At 36.8% G+C, this 20,514-nt stretch overlaps 1 protein-coding gene and 1 long non-coding RNA gene across 7 annotated transcripts in view; one reads left to right on the top strand and one right to left on the bottom strand.

Moving 5' to 3' along the window:
* Positions 1-5,507: 5,507 nt before the first annotated feature.
* LOC148661854 (uncharacterized) lies at positions 5,508-19,977 on the bottom strand. Of its 2 annotated transcripts, XR_015939619.1 has the most exons (4): positions 19,883-19,977; positions 19,672-19,745; positions 6,947-6,995; positions 5,508-5,821 (listed from the first exon to the last, which is right to left on the bottom strand). It is a non-coding gene; the product is annotated as an uncharacterized LOC148661854 (long non-coding RNA). The 2 variants fall into 2 exon arrangements; XR_015939618.1 differs by lacking the exon at positions 19,883-19,977 and having other exon boundaries at positions 19,672-19,872.
* Positions 17,982-20,514, top strand: part of adamts9 (ADAM metallopeptidase with thrombospondin type 1 motif, 9) — a 60,584-nt gene continuing 58,051 nt past the window's right edge. For all 5 annotated transcript variants that reach the window (XR_015939617.1, XM_088636245.1, XM_088636244.1 and 2 more), the window contains exons 1-2: positions 17,982-18,343; positions 18,595-18,992. Coding sequence is in view for 4 of the 5 variants with exons in the window: in XM_088636245.1 (XP_088492371.1) it covers positions 18,241-18,343; positions 18,595-18,992 (501 nt within the window). In the remaining variant the exon portion in view is untranslated. The remainder of the gene's footprint in view (positions 18,344-18,594; positions 18,993-20,514) is intronic.

Raw genomic sequence — 20,514 nt, 5'->3', positions numbered from 1 at the left:
TGATATCCTGGAGAAGTAAAGGTTGTTTAAATACTCTTCAGATTCGGGAAACACTATTTTCTTAAATGAATTGGAGAGCTTTTATCACTGTTTCAAAAGTTTACATTAGGTAAGATTACTTTTGAACATTTAAAGCTTTGTTGTCACTTCACTTTAACGGAATCAAAATAAACATTGCTAACAAAAAAAAATTGTGATTAAACTAAACAATATTAGCCACTGGTAATACTATTTGTCAGCACTTTTGATAGTGATATATTGATAATAAGCTATAAATTTGATCTATAGCTAATTCTGACTTCAACCACATGACCAGTAGTACAGAATTTCTGGTTTGTGATTGAATAGTGATGAGAAGTACAACAGTGTTTTTTCATATGTCAACAACATATAAATGCCAGATCACCCAGGCAACCTCTTGTACCTCCAGCATCCTCCCATAGCAGAAAGGCAACAGAAACTAAACTAACCCTGAGACTAGGTTCACACCTTCCCCCTTCTCTCAATGAATCCGACAATCGACTTGATTTCTTTTCCCATCTTCCACGAAGCTCGCTTGTTGGTCTAATCTTCTCCCTTGAGATCCATTTCAGAATTTCACACTGTATATCCAATACAGATTATGTGTGTTGTGTTTTTGCTACATTTCTGAATTCTTCCAATATTTTTCTCCTGTTCTACCTACTATTTTTTAATAATTCTACCTATTATTTTTTTCCTGTTTCATCATTATTCCACATATACACCTTTCTATGCCTCTTTGTGTCAGTTGGAGTGTCTCATGTGTCTTGCATTCAGAGTGCAGTTTTCACATTTGTATATAAACATGATCTAGTCAGAAACATTTCTCTTTAGGCACAAGGCTCTTTAGTCTTTTTCCAAAACTGTATCATATTTTTTCCCCAAAGTGCCCATCCTAACCTGACTGTCTTTTTCATTTCACACATGTACAGTAATCTGTACATTACTAATGTAAAGATCTAATATGGTGGCACTGTCCAAAGTAAAAAGTATCTGGGAAGTCCTGAAGAGCTTTTTATCCTTTGACTTCAGTCTGTATACAGTGAGTAAACAAATTATTGTGCTATAGTTTTATACATACACTCACTAGGTGTATGCATTCTATATATACAAACACAAAATGAAGCTGTTTGAAATAAATAAGACTTTTAATAGAACATTGTTGACAACAGAGTTCAACATATGCACTTTAAGCTAGTTGCCCAACAAATTTTGTTTCTCAATAGATTCTCAATATATGATTTAAAGGCATCTCAGCAGCCTAACATATATTTCCCATACCTTCAATTCAGACCCAAAAAACAAAGAGAACATATTTAAAGATAACTGATTATCTCATTTAACATACTGTAAGTATCTTGTTATGAAGTGCAGTTCTTTCAGTGATTAAAGCAGTTTTGGGGGATGACATTAGTTTTTGAAGAGGCTTAGTAGTATAAGATAAAGAATTCCCCTACATTTAAATAAAAAAATAAGTAATGCATAGGATTGTTAACAGGAAAAGGAGAGATTGTTAACTTCGCTTCATATCAAGACCATTAAATTATAACTATCAGAAGTGCCACAGCCAAATAAATCATAGAGTACTGACAATGAGAAAGCAGGGCTTGGAGTCAGTAGGCAGGGTTTTGCAGTTAATATCCAGGGACTTGAATCACGGTCACCAGGACTGCAATCACCTCTCTAAGAGCGTTTTAAAACAGGCACACCTCTCTTACAAAACTCTTCTGTTGGACTCTTCCCTGTGCTTATTCCCTCCGTATGATTCTAGTGACGTCTTACTCCCAGCTGGCACCGAGACACCAGCTCCACAGGTGTTAGTTACTTCACTGTACATTAAAATGACAACCCCTGATCCTCCCTCCACACACACACTAATGAAGTGTCACTCTTCTTGTAGGATGTATGAAGAAACTGGTAGGGCCAAGATCCAGATAGAACAAACAGCAGGATGATTTACAACAGGGGAGAGGATGAGACTGATTAACACACTTCATCCAGGTATGGTAGAGCTCTCCAGGTGTATTACATTTGTACTGAAGACTGTTAACAAATTAGAGTTTGTCATTAATCTTTTTTGAGAAATAAAATAAGGAAAAAACAGCTAAGGAAGACTAGGATGATTGTGTAAAGTGAATTTTCAGTAGTTTGGCTAGATCCTAATAAAGTCGAGAGAGACTCGATATGCAGAATATATTTGGTGCAGATCACCTGGCTGGAGGGATTTTGGCCGCCTCACCGTAAGGATAGGGCTGCCTGATTCCTTCTGTATTGTAAGGATGAGCCAGGGGGTTGCTGTAGGGGTGTAGATGGGGTGGCGAGAGGGATATTCAATTCAATCAATTCAATTTATTAGGCTGAAGTAATAGGTCTTCAGTCTGGATATGACAGAAACTCGCTATGGGAAGTCCCAGGTACAAGACTTACACATATGCAGGCAAGCGGAAGGGTGAGATTTTAAAATCTAACTTCATTATTATTCCATACAGGTAATTCAACATAATTTATAATTGAAAGTACAGATACAGTGAAAGTATTTTAACTTCAGCACTACCTTCGTAGCGAGTTAGCAGGAATACACTAAAAACTGGTGGAAGAAAACAGAATGATTTTATCTGGAAGACTTTAAGTGAAGACTAAATATTTTACTTTTTATCTGGAAGATAAAATCATGCAGTCTTTGAAAGCTTTAAGTGAAGACTAAATATTTTTACTTTGTTAAATCAGTTGGAAATCTTGATTCAAGGAACTAATACTCAGCATATTTCCCAAAAGATGGATTTTCATAACCTGAGTCAGGCAAATGTACTTTGAAGGATTTCCTTTAAACAATGATTTGCATATAATACATGTAATAATAATAATAATAATAATAATAATAATAATTGCTTACACTTATATAGCGCTTTTCTGGACACTCCACTCAAAGCACTTTACAGGTAATGGGGACTCCCCTCCAACACCACCAATGTGCAGCAACCACCTGGATGATGCGACGGCAGCCATAGTGCACCAGAATGCTCACCACACATCAGCTATCAGTGGGGAGGAGAGCTGAGTAATGAAGCTAATTCATAGATGGGGATTATTAGGAGGCCATAATTGGTAAGGGACAAGGGGAAATGTGGCCAGGACGCGGGGTTACACCCCTACTCTTTTCAAGAAACGCCCTGGGATTTTTAATAACCACAGAGAGTCAGGACCTCGGTTTTACATCTCATCCGAAGGACGGCGCCTGTTTACAGTATAGTGTCCCCGTCACTATACTGGGGCAATAAGACCCACATGGACCACAGGGTGAGCGTCCCCTGCTGGCCCCTCTAACACCTCTTCCAGCACAGTATACAGTATACAGTATACAGTAGGATAATGTTAACAGTAATATTATAGCCTTGAGATACAGTATGCAGCAATCAATTGTGAAAGGAATCCAATTCCAAAAATGCTCAATTTAGAAGAGCAGATCTACTTTACCTTAAAACTGTGATTAAGAATTTTCTTATTCAGTCACATATCCAAATTTCTCAGGGACAATAGCTTTATTCCTCTGGAAATATGTAAGCATCCAAGAAGGGAAAAAATAGTCTGTTCAAGTCTCAAATCTATACTAGACTTAATTATCTATGTTTATGAATGTTTTGTTCCTTTTATACTTGGAGGAACAGTTCCTTGTGGACAGGCCTAAAAAGTTGGAAAATGAAACACACTTAAATAAGACTAACATGGCCTTCCCTCAATTGCCACAACACAACTGTTTAGCCACCTAGAGCTCTGTAATCTTTTAAAGCTTTCAATGCTTAAAATAATACATTTTCTAATAGAATTTATACCATCATCACCAAAGTTTTTTCTCCACTTTCAACATTTTTAAAGATTTACTTTGAACTGGCATTGACAAAACAATTTTTTGTTATTATGTTACTGCAGTATAAAGTGTAAATCATGTGTATTATGATACATCTTTTGTACAGTACATCATGTGTCGATGACACAAGCTGTACACTTCATAATAGTTGATAACAGGAGTCAACTTACACCAAAAAATAGAGTGCATGATCTATTTTGTTGAATTTATGATCTTCTTTTGAGGAATAAATATTTTGATTGCAGTTCTCATTATTTTACCACTCACCATAGACAGTATTTGATAACACTGTCCAATATACATGCTTAAAAGTTACATAACATTACTGTACTGTATATTCCAGTTTAGCAGGTACAGTACAGCACCCAATGATTATATTTGGAATGTACTGTACTTTTGAGTCATAGGAATAGCTGCTATTCTAATTCCTAGAATAAATCTGCAAATTATTATTTTTTTGTTTGGTGAAAACAGGTGTTCCTAAACATTGTGCAAATTAGGAGGGCTTGTTTTTCTAATGTTTTTAGGCACTGTATTTTTGGAGGTGTCTGCGTGTGTGGATATGCATGACACACAGTCCTCCACAGCATATCTGTACTGTATAAGGCAATGTGTTAGGTGTCCAAAACGTGTATTTTGGAAATACAAATACAAATCTGTGATGGATGCCCGACCATGTAGCTTTGTTCACTGCTGTGAAACTGTCATCTGCACAAGGTTTGAAAAGTTATATCCAGCCAAGTTCACAGTACACTTGCCAGCAGGAACTGGTCCAGGCTATTCTCAAAGCACTGACAGCAAGAGAATAGAATTTGTGACCCAGAACACACAACTACATATAATAAATTAAAAGAAAGTCCAATGGCAGCCACAATAGACGGGGACATTTTTAGATGAAATGTGCCGTTTTAAAGAAATAACTTTGTTGCATTTTATACTGTCTAGCAGATTTAACAAACTGCAACATAAGCATGAAATGGAAACACACCCACACTACCGCTATAAAAAAATACTTTTAATTTGCTATTTAACAAAACATAAGAACAGAGCATTTAATCCAATCAACCACAAAGCCATTTAACAGAACCATGCCAGAAGAGGACAAAAGATCACCTGGTGACAAATAACGTGAAATTACTTTTCCAAGGTACCTCTGTGAGAATCAAATCCTGCTGAGGGTCCCTTGTTAATTTAAGTAACATCATTCTGTTAAGTAACAAAGTTATTTTCTGGAACAGTGTAAACAGGCGTGCAGTTGTCAATATTGTGTTTGTATTTTGAGCTAATGATACCTTGCATCTTCCATGAATTAGATTGGGTAATTGATTTAGTCTTAAAACCCATGTTCCCATCCCCAATACTATTTGATTAATCAAAATATAAAGTAACCTACACCTTGGCTCTAGTGCTGCTTGGAACTGATTTACTTTCCTTATTTAACATGAGAAAGAAACTACAAGAAAGAGCGGCCCAGCTGCTGTCTTCTTCTCTTTCTAAATGTTTGAAATGTTTTACAAATGGAATGTAACACAAACACTGGTATGTGTACCATAATAGAGCAGAAATAAGTGATTATCTTAGCAGAGCATGAAAAATGATAACCACACACTTGGTACAGGTGTTTCACATCAATATAGAAGCTTTATTAGTCAGGCGGGTTGTTATCTATTCATTATTTTTTTCTCATAACTGAAAGCTGGGGGTGAAAGTTAAAGAGACGAAACTGCCAATTTCTGTGGGTCAAAGGGCAACTGATGTGGTGGCACAGAGAGTGGAGTAGAGCAGACTGAAAGCAACCTTACTGCTCAGTGATACCGAGCTGATGAAACCCTTTAGCCAGCAGGTTTCCCATTTCTTCAAGGCAATCTGGAAATGTAGATTTTCTAGCAAGACAAGAAAGGAATGTCGAGGGCTTGTCTTGGCCAGCTCTTTCCCCTGAAATGAGTCCAAAAGAACATCTGTGGGACCAGCTCGCCAATGACCACAACATGAGAGAACCATGACCAGCTAGCTGCAGCTGTACGGGAAATGTGACAGGGCACTGCACAGCACTCTGTCCAGAGAATGAGCAGGTGCATTTGTCTGCACCAGGAGACAAGACTTGGTAATGCTCAGGGAGAAGATACCCCAACATTACCAACTTTAATGTTTTTATTTCGACAAGTAAGAAATTTGCACATTGAAAATATTTTTTATTATTTATTTATAAATGATTTGATTGAAAAAAAAATGAGACTGAGTATTACATTTCTCTTCTGTATGCATTTCTTATTCTAATCTGTGTATTTTGTCAACCGAATAGAAACTTAGAAATTTAACATCACCTTTTGTTATTAACCATACAGAGTTGGACGGACTGTACACAAGCAGGAAGATCATGACCAGTCTAAACTTTAAGATAATTATTTTAAGTTTAAATACAAAATAAAAAAATCTGTTGCAACATATTAACATATGCAGGGACTATAAAATATTTCAATACATTTATCCAGAATGACATGACATAATATATACTGAGACTACAGATTTGTTTTTGATCACATTTGTCACATGTTCTAATGAAATATAGTGTAATCAAAGTGTAATAATTCCCAAGGCTACGGTGCCCCTACTTCTTAATAAAAAATGAGAAACCAAACTGAAGCTTAATAAATCGTACTCAGCAAGTAATTCAAATGAAAACAAATGTTTCATGAATACGTTGAATTTTTATTTTTCTTCCACATCTACAGAACTATTACTGTAGTAATGTGTTTCACGCATCACAGGTTTGATCCATCAATGCTTCGACATAAATGTGTTTTCTATTATCGATTCCTGTAAATATTGCCTCTTAAAGAGTACCTGGGAGACTGTCTTGCCTGGTATATTATTAATGCAGCTATTGCACAGAATGACAAGCTGCATGCTTTGGCATCCACTATCACAGCCTAAGTATGCTCACAGACGCCTCTTCTTTCCCACGGTGGCTGATGAATAGCAGTACACATCTTTCACAAGTGTTAACCAGGGTCCTTGAGTCACATGGTACACCACTTGACCAGATATAGTTACAACTACCTCAAAATGGGAAATCTCTCCTCTTGCCTCAGATTCTTCAGCCAAAATACTTTGGAAAAAGAAAAAAATGAAAACACTATCACATCATGAACAGAATATCCGTATTTCTATCCTATATGACAAGTACAAGCCCTCTCAAAAAAAAAATTTGTTTCTTACAAAACTACTTTTTCCAAATATCATGCAAGTAGATTGCTAAAATACATTATACTATAGGCATTATTTGTTGCGAGTGCTGAATGAGAGCTATAAAAGATTTCTTATCAAATGAATGACCACTTGGGAAACATCCAGCAAGCTATTTTACAGCATATGTAATCTCACCATAGGTCAATATGCACTTCAAAGCACCACAGTTTGGCTCATTTCATCTGCTGTGTTTCCTAGAGGTAAACTGGCATGCCTTTAAATTCTCTGAAGAGCTTCCAATAAGCCTGTATCATGTCTTTGTGTTGTCACAGGACATGATATTGTTGGCTTCCCTTAATAAAAATCGACTCTTGCTAAATTCTACAAAGAACATAAAATTATTTTTTCTTACATTAGGTGTGTTAGTTGCTGAAGAAGGGGGCAGCACAGTGACACAGAGTTGAGTGCTGCTGCCTCACAGCCCTGGGCTCCTGGGTGTGAGTTTGGAACGGGGCACCTACTGCGTTCCTCTCATGTAAGCTTGATTTTTCTCCTACTTTGTGATGATATGCTGGTGTCTCTATATTATCCTCAAGGGCTTGTGTGTGCATGTCCTGTGGTGGACTGCCACCTGTCCCACCCAGGGTGTAGACCTGCCTTGTGTCGTGTGCTTTTGGCACAGGCCCTGGGTTGCTGCAGCTCTAGCCAAAAAGAAGCAGCTTTCGGATTATGGGTGGATATCTGCAAAGTGTTAATGAATTTTAAATTCAATGACCTCTTGGATAAATGACCAGTTGGATAAAACCCCTTGAGATGAGACTTAATGCAATGCATTGCAGGCACTATAACTTGTATTGTGGACTTCCCTTTCATACAGCATCACCTCCTAATTTACAGTAATATTGTACTTTTCTTTTTCTACATGCTGTGAAGAAGGTTGTAGCACAGTTAGGGTTTGAGCTTCTGGGTGTTTATTCAATTACAGTTGGAAGTGCAAATAGTTTTATCATACAGGAAGTAATAAGTATGAGTGAATTCTCAAGCCTATTTATCAAGCCGTTTATCAAGCCAGTTTTCCTTTCACAGGAACCAGGTTGCTGTTCTTGTGCTCCTCCTAGCACGTTCATGGCCTGATTTTTCTCTAGAGAATACGACGGATGTTCTTCATGTCAAATGTATAAAAAGAAGAGAAGAATACAATTTTTCACCTGAGTCATACATGACCTGGCACAGTACACTTTGAATAACTGCAGATACAATGCTGTGCATTAATGATTCATTATGGACTAAATGTTCCCCTGATGTCCTAAGCAAAGTCATAAGGTGACTCGCACTATAATGTTTAGTTGCTATGACTGTTGTACAAATCTTACAAGTACTTTGTTGTGAAATAAAAGATGACATAAGAAACCATCTACAGTATGTACCAGTTCACATGTAAACACATCATGGGTCAATATGCACTATAAATATCAGAAAATAAGAATGTTAACAAAGAAAAACACTAAATTCTTCATTTCTTCCTATGGCAGATATGCACATGAATGAAAAAGACCTGCATGATGTATGTAATGCTTTTTCCAATACTGATTGGGAGCTGAACATGGTGGTCAAAGAAAGCACTGCTAATAAACAGGAATATCTTAAAAGAGCAGTTCTGCATGTCATCCTCATCAGTGGAATGATGACCTGGGATAATATAGATTTATGTAATAAAAGCTGCAATGAACAACATACCTCATTACCACAAAGGTATCTTTGTCTCTGAAATTTGAGAAAGGAAATTTTATATGGTGCAATAAGAAACAAAACAATTTATAATATATACTGTATAGTATATTATATTTATGAGTGCTAAGGGTTAGTTGTTTCAAGTAAAAGTTTAAAGTTTAAATAGATTTTAAAGGAAAATAGATTTTCTAGTTTTGGTTATTATTTGGTAACTAGTATGTTACTATTAAGTACTATGTTTTGAAGAAATATAACATTTAAAAAAACTTTCAATGATTGTACTCGATGGAAACTCACTATCATGTACTGTGCTTTTTAATTCTGATAGGCATGTTTTAGCATAGTTCCATAATGGTCACATATGTAATGTCATGGATTTAACATGTTTTATATATAGGATTCTTATTCAAGTTACACAGGAAGTGTGTATAAAAATTCTAAATTTTAAATACAAAATACTCAAATTCAGAAATTGGCCTGGGAAAACTGGTATAACTACAATTGGGAAGAGGACAGAATGTACCTTTCTAATTAGTTCTAATTATGTCATTACTTTTACAATAATACGGGTGGAACATAATACTTATTTCTGATGTGCATTCTCAATTTCCAAGTTTGTTCCCAAGTATGAGTTGAAAGTCACATTCATTCAATTGCATCACCTGTCTGACAGTATGGAACAGCAAGTACAGTAGCAGTGATCAGAACATTCTTCAGTTTATGATGAATACCTGTATAACCCTCACAGAAAATTCAAATCACCATGGATAATTTAAATCTTTAATACACTCACAGCTATTACCATTTCTGGATTTTTGAAGGGTGCTTAATGCATACCATAAAGAGTACAACTTTGCCAAAATTCCAGCTCTCAAGGGAGACATGATGTCTCAGCGAAGCATCTTTCAAGACCACTGGTTGCTTTCTAGGAGCCAAGACGTCACTGACATATCAAACACTTCAGAGAATCAAACATATATCATCGATCACGCACTGCAATTTTTTAAGCAGCCCCCAAAATAAATATGATACACTCAAGCCTTTTCAAGGTTACAAATGCCTTTATCAATGAACACATTTGTAACCTTACTTGAACATCTTTTTTCCATTTAAATATTAATTTCCTATCATACTTCCTAAATCTAGAAATAATACTTATGTACTATGAATACCTATTATGCATTTTAAATATATGTCTACGACTAAATTAATCTGGAATGTAGTGGGCCAGGGTGGCACAGAGATTAGCATTCCTCCCTCATAGTTCAGTTCAGTTCTGGGTTCATTTCCTGGGGTGTTATCTGTAGGGAGTCTGTCTGTATGTTCTCCCCATGTGGGTTTTCCAAGGGTGCCCCAGTTTCCTTTCACAGTGCAAAGATATGTTGGTTTCTGTAAACTTGGCCCTTGGGTGAGTGCATGTTTATCTCTGTGTGTGCCCTGCAATGGACTGGCATCCCATCCAGTGTATCCCACCCACCTTGTGCCCAATGCTTCCTGGGAATCGGCTCTGGGCCACTGTGACCCTGAATTATTAGATAAGCAGTTATTGAAGGTGATATAATGTAATGTTGATATAATGGGTCATTTGTTTAAAAGATTATTTACTATTTATTAGACAAAAGCTTCTGTCTCTAGATTAATACACACTACTTGTGTTTTATTTTACTATTACCATGTTACAGAGTTTAGCAGTCAGTCTTGGACTTGATGTGCAAAAGAGAATTGTGAAGTGCTAAAAGGTCAATATCTGTGCTCAGCAATCCATATAAAACAACACTGGTAAATCAAAAAATATTTAACTCTTGCAATTGTTGACCAAAAGAGAACGTACTGACTAATGCTTGATTGTTTCAACATTAAAGCTATGTCTAAGTAGGTAGCAGTAAGCCTTTCCATTACACTGTTACATTTTCCAAATCTAAAACAGAAATTAAACTCCTTGACTTATTTTGTGTTCTTATCTGCTTGTCAGAGCTGGGGAGGAAGTGCAGTTAAATTGTTAAAGTATGCCCTCAGTCCACAGAGGCGCAACCCAGGAACTAGTAGTTCAAAATTAAACCCTGCCTGAGACTCCTACTGTCAGGTCTGTGGTAATAATGTCTCTACGTCAGTATGAAGAAATTGGAAGTGAATAAAACACAACTACGATACTGAAGTATTTATCTTATGCCACTCTCCTTTAAACATTTCCAAAAGAAGCAAAATCTATAAAAGCATGGAACTTTACTTCTTGTTCCAACAACATAAATCTGTATGTTCTGCTACAATTCTGTCACTCTGTAAGGGAAACGTGAGGAAAGAAAGAGTTAAAGATCAGATTACATTTGATAGGGCTCCAAGACATGAGGACCACAGGAGTCAAGACATTTTTCTTTTTTCTTATCCCTGTTTCATTCAGACACAGCATAACACCAACAGTCTTCTAACCTTTTCCTAGAAAATCTGTACTAGTGATGTATATATAGGCTTTGAGTTATATATGTGTTTATAATTAAAAACATGCATCTTACTTGAAGACAGCATTAAATTAATCATTCCCTTACTGGAATTACAGTCAAAAAGATTAACTAGTCGTGAATACTGTAATAAAACATGTGTGCTTCTCTTGTAAAATACGTATATGTAAGTCCTCACTATTGTCTCTTGTAAGAACATTATATATTGCAGAAAAACAAAGGGATTGTTACTGTTTTAGGAGTCTACATTGCAGTCTTTATAATTCTGCAATTAAGCATTTCTTTTTTGCTTTGTGTGGCTGCATGCATTTTATAACTTGCTAATGAAATATGCATATACAGGTATATTGTATACACCTCCCTTCTGAGAATTTTATCAGTGTCAATTTTAAGGTAGCCATGTGTAACGTCACATAAAATAATTTAATTTTCAAAGCACATATGTATGTATATAAGTACAGTCTGGCCCCCACCTAAAAATCAAAATTGTACTTTTTTTTCTTACAACCTGAGCTTAACTGAAAAACTGTCTCAGAGGTTGAAGTATTCTGATTTTGATCACCTTGGTGCAAGGGCAAATTCAAGATGTAGTTACTGCCTTAGCACTGAAGTTAATGGCCTGTCCCAGATTATTAGCATCATTGTTTGTAATCAAGGTGATTATCATCTGATATTAATTTTGCTGGACAACCACGTTGTCCAAATTTCCAATTCCCAAAGCAAGCTTATTATTTTGTCCAGATGTAAGAAGGGCACAGGAAACACTTAACAGATGTCCTCAAGGCCAGCATGAAGATGTGCAACAAGATCAACTTTTACCAGGACCACCTTGGCTAGAGAAAGCATCGGCTGCAAGGGTCTTATCTCTTCAAAACCATACAATGACAACCAAGTCAGAAGTCCATTAATTCCCATTCTACTCAGGAGAATGTCCAAGCTACAAAAGACTCTTTTGTAGCTTGGTCTCATCATCCATCTTCGGACCAGCAAATAAGACAGTCGTGAAAGACAATCACCCTCAACTGCAAGTGATTACAAGAGAGCTTTATTTCAATCCAGCTCCAGACGATACCCATCTCTTTATTACAATAACTGAATGTTCATTAAACAGGAAAGAAAATGCCTTCCACATCCTACAACAGCGCTGAGGAGACATCAATCACTGCAAGATGTGTAAGTGCTTGTATTGTATCTGTGAGAAGGGGTGGCAAGGAAGAGCAGACAGATGGCATTTCCCACCCAAAGACACTCCCACAATGTTATTTTGTCCCTTCTGCACATGTACTGTACGTTTGGTTATAATTTAATACACCTGGATGAGGGCAGTTCTAAAACTTAGAAATTGATTGTGGGGTGACACCACTAGCAAATTCCAATTGATCTTTTATGAGCTGAATGCAAATTTTAAAATGTATTAAATTAATTTTAAAATATGTCCCAAACAGAAAAACTGAAATCAATTTACCTGCGATTTTGGACCAGGGTTAGGAAGCATTGGTCTACAGAACTGTGTGCTCTGAGGATTGTGTTAAAAAACACCCAAGATGGTTCTTTTAAAAATGCAAATGAAATATAGTTTGTGCCATCCTTAAAATCACCTCACCACGAAATGTTAATGAGCGAGCCAAACACCTCAAATGTTATGCTGATCAGTGTCCCTAGAGCTAATTATGAAACACTGCTCAAAGCACAGCTTCAAAATCACATTTTGCAACACATATAAAAAAATATCCTAACACTGTGCTCATAGTCAAGCACTCAGACATTTGCCTAAGTTTTAGTGCCTTGCAGATTAGGCGAGCATAATCTGGGTCAAGGTGTCTCATTTCCAAAGAAAATCTAATAAAATAAAATATTAAGAATTTCACATTTGCCATTTTTGTTACTGCAGTTTCTAAAGTACTTACTTTACCCTCTAAAAAGCTTTTTACAGAAATATTACTTGCTCAAAACACTGCATGTACATTACATTTATATTTTATACAGCCTGAGTAAACACTTTACACACAGAATTGCAAGCTTTTGTACCCTTTTAACAGTCTGAAAAGTCAACTTTCCTGAGGTTTCTGAAACCACATAAGATAATTCGACACCATCCACACAACAGTTATCACCAGTGCCTTCAGTAATTATTTAAAATAGCCAATTTCCTCACAACAGGGTATAGTTACATTAAAAGTAACACGCACATACATAAGACCGACTGTCAGTTTAAATGTTGATGGCAAAATGATCTTAAAATCCTATTTGCCATTTAAGAACACCGAGTGCTTTGGTTTATATTCAGTAAAGATTCCTTTATAATATTTTCAAGGAAACAAATTGTGCTCAGTATTTCCAAAAAGGGAAATCTAGCCTTTGAACAGAGCTGTGTGCCTAAAACAAGGACCTGGTAAACTCTAATGGGATTCTCTTCCACTCCTTTCTTAAGGACTAGTGGACTAGTTTCAGGAGACCATGGCTGGGGTGCATGACATCTTCTAAGAGCATCCCAGACACATGAAAGGAGTCTGTCACCAGGGGGCAAGACCAGTCACCACACCTTACCATTTCTCCACTGACAAGGAACCTGTGAGTGAGGTTGTTTGGATGACGACATCATGATCCAACCATCTATTATCAGAATGCTGGTTATTCCTGGTCAGAGAAATGTGGGAAACTGGCACCTGCCCTGCAAATAAAGGGTGCAAGGCTGGAACATATCCTGGAGGGGCTGCCAGACCAGCAAGGAACACATGCACACACATACAACATGGGACAAATTAGCAAATTAGAGATACAAATGAACTAAAACAGATAATAATTGGGCCATACTGCTAAAGCTTGTTTTAAAACAATACAATGTGGATTTATAAAATGGTGTTTATAGCAGATGGAATCTCCACCACATCCTACCAGTCAAAAATACATTGACATTTTTTAAAGTTGAATTTATCATTTGGCACCAGAATTAACATAGTTTTTTCCCCGATTCTCAAGAAAAACAACTGAACATTGAGGAGTGACACATATGACTCAACTGAAAGACTTAGGTATGAACTGATGTCAGTGCAAACAAACGTCACTGAGAAACATGAATGTATAAATATTTTGTTTACTTGTTCCTGCATCATGAACAGTTCACTTTATCAGGAGACAAGAGCACTGCTTGCAGTTTGTGATTAGGAATTGTTAAGAGCTGCTGTCTGGTACAGTACATGCATGTGTGATAATGTGGCTGTGTGGAACATACTCCTAAGCGACTGAGCGCAATAATTATTTCCCACCTACGGCTTACTCAGCATAGTGTTTTTTTTTTCCAGGAAAATAGAAAAATCGCATCAAGCCTTGGTTTTATAATACTTTTAAAGCTTTGTGCCTGCAACCATCTAAACCTGGAGAATGGACATTTCTTCAAATGGAGGCTCACAAACAATATTAAATTATACAATAGTATCAGTGTTGCTATAATAAGCATGTAAATAAGATACTTCTACAATAAGCCACTTACTTGCAAAACCTGGAGGATGAAACACACACTACTATGTAAAAGTCTTAGGAATTTTGCACTGTTCTGCTCTTTTCACTCATTGTCTTTCTTTTCATGCAGTAAACTAATTCTAAGACCTTCTTCTACTGAAACTGTAGCCATGTTATTTTAAACCAACTTTAATCCCAATGGATCTGCATTTGGCCCTTTTAGCCCCCCCAAAAATAACCCTTTTAGCTTTATAGATAGTTAGAGGGGAACAAATGGTGTTATTGACAAGGGGAATCTGATGGTCATCATTTGGAATCAAATTTAGTAATGTGATTAGCTACTATAACACTTCAAACTGACTGCACTACACTTTACACTGAGATGTTGTAATCACATTTTAAAAGATTCTGATCAATGTAAAGATTACTAAATGACAAGAATTCTTTCTTCTCACCCAAACTAAGCTGTATTAATAGCAAGTAATAGGTTTATTCCATGCTGAAAAGAGAAGAAAGAAAACACAACATTTCAGCCACGGAGCCTTCTTCAGGTGTCAATAACAGTGTATTAATACAGGTGTATTCAGAACAGTCAAAGTTGTTATAGCAGTAGGAAACACTAGTGGAGTGTTTGAGAAAGTTATTGATGCTAATAACATAAAGATATTGTAACCCTTGATTGCAATACACCCTTGATTCTGTCTAAAATGGTTAAACCTTTTAAACAGTGGTGTAATATACAATGAAAAGGGAATATTGACAGAAGGTCTTAAGATAAACCAAGTGTGATGCTTATTTTAGCAAGAAATATATTTACAAATAGCTGTAGATTGAATATGACTCTACTTAGTATTGTATCCCCATTCATCAATGACAAGATGCACTGATATGTATCAAAATCATTAACAATACCGTATGCAAAATTCCACAAAATAACTCTATGAATATTAAATCCAACCATGCTAATAGTCAAAATTATACAAATGGCAAATAAAGTTCCACACAAATCAGGTAAACAGTATTTTTTCGAGAAATTATGAAATATCACACCCACCTACCCATAATGTGTGTCATGATATTTTGCTACATTTTTTGAATAATTTTTCATCCACCATTTTCTAATTGTCTATCCTGGTAAGTGTAACAAATACGCCTCTGCATATAACAGGGATCTCAGACGCCTGGGCTGAGGGAGGTCTCCTTTAGCTCAGCTGGCAAGTCCCCCGTTGCGTGAAGCCAGAGACCTGTGTTCGCGCCCTGGCAGTGAGGGACAAACTGGCAGGATAGGAGTGGCAAGGGCGGAAACCCCAAGAACCGTTACATAAGCAACAGGCACAAGGCAGGGTACACCTTGGATTGCAAGGCAGACACATAGACATGCACACCTAGGGCCAATTTTCCCAGACGCCAATTAACCTACCACTGGCAAGTTGTTGTTGTTTTTTCAGACTGTGGAAGGAAACTAGAGCACCTGGAGAAAACCTATGCAAAAATGGGGAGAACATACAAACTCCATGTAGATGTTCAGGTGGGTCGCTGTATCAGCATGCGTAGGCTGCAAAGGAACAAGTAATAGGTTTATTCCATGCTGAAAAGAGATGAAAGACGTTTCAGCCGTGACGTTGTGTTTTCTTTCTTCTCTTTTTCAGCATGGAATAAACCTATTACTTGTTCCTCCATGTAGATAGCAGCCCGGGTCTGGAATTGAACCAGGGCCCCAGTGCTGACAGAAGTGGTAAACACTTTGCCTTCAAATTATTTTAAGATACAATATTTTTGTTTCTTACACATTAATGTGTTGTAATAAAAGCAATCAGAATTTTTTTAAAAAACAAAACAAATTAATTTAATTTACTTTTGCGAATGCAGTATCTTCCACAGATTTGTTGGGGGAACACGCCAATAGTAGAAATGTAAATAAACGTGTTATATTTGGTAAAAAGATTGAGTTTTATCTTAATAATAATCAGCAAAGGTATCATTGTAAGCTAGAGACTACTTCAAGAAAATACATTTGAAAAGGTCACTAATATAACAAATAAACTTGCTGCCCATAAGTGAGCAACCATCTTACAATCTTGACAAAATGACCTTCCTCAATAAAGTTTTTAAAGGGTTTTGGGCTTAACAAAATAATTATTTTAAAAAGCAAATCTAAATTCACTGCACAAAGTATTCCCCAAATCACGTGAAAATAAAAGGGCTCGCAGGAATATTAGTCCATTCATTTCTGTCTAGGACAATTTATCACAATGACGAGCCTTTCACAATGATCAGAACAATTGATTTTTTGCAAACACTGCCTACAATCCTTCCTTTCAAAATGTTTGGACCTTAACTATTACTTCTGTGTGGCCATCTGTTGGAAACAAACCAGAGATCCTTGAGTTCTATGATAGCGCACTGTAAGAATTTATCCGAGCCCCTGGGTGAGGAAAGGGGAAGTTATCTGTGGGGAAATGATCAATTATGTAATTCTCTTCAGATAACTTTAAAAATTCCTCCACACGTACGATTTCTTTCGTATTTCAAGACAAATTAAAAGTGTTTTGGACGTCGCCCTAGATATGGGCGTCTCCCAAAACAAAAATTAAACAATTTAATAAACATGTAACATCTGACGGTTTTTAAAATGTTATTACGCTTTCCAGAGAAGACTTGACACCTTGTTGTCATTACAATTACAAAAGACGGTGCCAAAATACCGGCGTCATTCCAAATTAACACCGGGGACACACACTCTTGATCCAATACACAATTTTGTAGTTACTACTTCTCTTTCACCTGATGTGTATTCACTAGTTAATCTTGGGAGTCCGTCGTATCCCTCTTTTAATAAGTTTATATCATTTTTACGACGGTATAAAAGCTCACACTTTTCATGTTTTCAGGAATTCCACAACGATTCCTTTTGTTGTGATGTATTTTCAAATCATGCGTCTTTGAACTGCTAAAAATAAGTTAACAGGTGAAAGAAACGGCTTCGTTTTTCTTCCATTAACTCCCCTAATTAAAACATCTAAAGAGCTAAGACTTTCTTAGACCTATTAGACTGCATCTTTTCGTGATATTTCATTGCACCTTTCAATGTGTAGATTAATGCAACCTGTTATTTACTGATATAATTTTCTACAGACTTGGGTAAAGAATAACTCCAGTATCCTACTATGGTTGAGCCCCGGGATTGGCTGTATGACACAAGAAGATTTTAATCCCGCCCATTTTGATTTTTTTCTGAGTCAAGCTGTGCTGGGGGGAAAGTATCCCACCAGAACTGTCTGTGCCTGAACCCCTCTTTACATTATGCATGTTCACCAGAGATTACGTGAGAGCTTTTCGATAAAACGCAAATCACCGATACAAAAGCTATCACTTACGAGTCGGAGGTAAAACAAGCTGGATGAAGCACTCTCTTACACTGTGAAGGTTGGGACAAGAGCTCTAACCGAAGCCCATCTGACAGAGGGGTAGAAGGAATACTGTAATATAAGGGTTGCTTTCTAAATAAGGCGGATAATCATGCATCTTGTGTTTTGGGCACTGGGATTTTTAACACTACTCCCAGACTTCTTGAATGTAGCAGCAACAACTACAGGGAAACCCATCTTAAATGCAAGACAAGGTAAAGTTATCCAAATACATTTTTATGCATGCTTACAAGGAAAAATGGATGAATTTCTGATTTTCTTCTGGACTTAAATGATCAAGTATGTAGCATACATTGTTTGCTAACTTCTAGGATATTCAGGCTACAAAAACACTGTTTTATAGGTTTAGTTGAAAAACTCAAAGTAATATAATCCTTGCAAATTGAAAATATGTCTTATGTGTGACCACTTCGTGTCCTCTTAATCTTTTTTCTCCCGTTTTCAGCAAAACTGCTGGAGCAGCTGAGTGTGTTTGAGATAGTGACTCCTGAAAGGGTAAATGAATCTGGCGAGGCAGTGCCCACAAGCATGCACTTCAAAAGGAGAAAACGGAGCATTGATAGCTCAGGCAACCTCATTGATCCCTGGGCCACGTCTGAATCGCAAATTCATTACAGAATATCGGCTTTTGGACAGCATTTTCACCTTAACCTCACACCCGACTCTGGATTTGTTGCACCCTCCTACACGGTCACGTTACTGGGAGTACTCAGAAATAACCATACGGATTTTTCATCAGATGGGGAAGAAGAAGAAGATACCGATTACAAGCACTGTTTCTATAAAGGGCACGTAAACGCAAAACTAGAACAAACTGCAATCATTAGCCTCTGTTCAGGATTGGTGAGTAGGGGCTCATTTCAATATTTTTTCCCCACCACATTATTTCCAAAGTGTAAAAAGACCCCCTTTTAATATGCTTAATGCCTTTTTTCTTTGTTGCCATCGACTAGTTGCTTCACAGTCTTACGATCTTAAAAGTATAAATTAGAAAATATTACTTTCTGTAGCGCGTAACTGCGCCTTTATGATAAGAAGCATACACTTACATGGAAATCTGTTGTAAATTGAAAACTGCACTGCACTTATGCTCACCACATACAGATGTGCAAGCATGTACTGGCCAATAAGTCGTATTTCTTTAAAAAAACTGCAGCTGATGACGTTACATGTACACCAAGAGAAAGCACCACTGTCAATATGACGTCAATTTGACCTGAGTGGGGTTTTGTGGGAGGGGAGAATCTTGAAAAGCTGTTGGCAAATTCTGCGCACTACTGGATTGTATTATCTAAAGTGATATCTATAGAATTTCTCAAGGTTTAAACAATTTGTTGAAAAATCCTCACTAGTGTAAGAAGTAGAACTTAGGTTGATTGATGCGCACACATTAACAAACGTTAACGGACACTTACAGAGCTACCGTTGCCTTTGAACTCTAGTTCAAAATGTAGTTGTGTTTAGCTTTAGTGCAGTTTTAGAAGACATTTTAACGTTCATTTTTGAGAGATTATGTACTTACCCAAGTAATTGCAAAAAAAAAGTTGTTTTCCTCCATCCTTCCAAAGAGGGATAGCCCCGAGACAGACCCTGTAACTGCGCTGATTTATAAACAGTAACGATTTCCATTTTATCGAGTTTCCCACGTGCTCAAGAAATAGAACAGACAAGGAATGCACTTCTTTTAAAAAAGCCTCTCTCAAAAGCTACAAGTAGGTCAACTCACGACTCACCAAATGCGTTGCGTTGAAGATGCCTGCGTAGTATTAGTTTGTTTACCTGGTAAGAATTGTTTGGGATGTCTTTGCGTGGGCGGTTCCGATTTAACTACCCCAGCAATGACTCTTTTAAGGAACCGGTTGCACGGACACAACAGTCTTTTTTAAACGATAAATTCAGGGTATCCCTTTTTTGAGCGAGTATGAGTCGTGCACTATGGCCGATGTAAATCAATTAGGTTTTAGGGTGTACAGATATTCTGATTGAATTGCACTAGTGAATATTTTGAATGGGGCAAGGCGTAATGTTATCATCCATAAAACCACCTTAAAAGAATTTTTGAACATGATGGACATTAATGTGGCAGTCCAACACGATACTTTTATTTTGTTTATGAAATAAAAACAAACAAAACAGTTTCCTAAAATAAGTGATTGTTAACAAGAACAATTCTAACTGCATGTCGGAACTTTACTACTTGTAATGAGTGTGAAAAAGCTAAAACTGATTACCTTTATTACTGTGACGCAGTTTATCGGTTAAGTTGTGTGCAAGTTAGTGTCTTGATCTGTATTGTTTACGTTCTACTTTTTTCTGTTTACTTGGTCAGTAGTGATAAAAGCCCAGCAGAGAACCAGTTTTCTTT

This window comes from Lepisosteus platostomus, chromosome 6 (assembly GCF_059453375.1).
Source record: "Lepisosteus platostomus isolate fLepPlt1 chromosome 6, fLepPlt1.hap1, whole genome shotgun sequence".
Classification (NCBI taxonomy): domain Eukaryota; kingdom Metazoa; phylum Chordata; class Actinopteri; order Semionotiformes; family Lepisosteidae; genus Lepisosteus; species Lepisosteus platostomus.
Note: the sequence above shows the minus strand (reverse complement) of the source record. Positions and strands in the feature narration are given on the sequence as shown.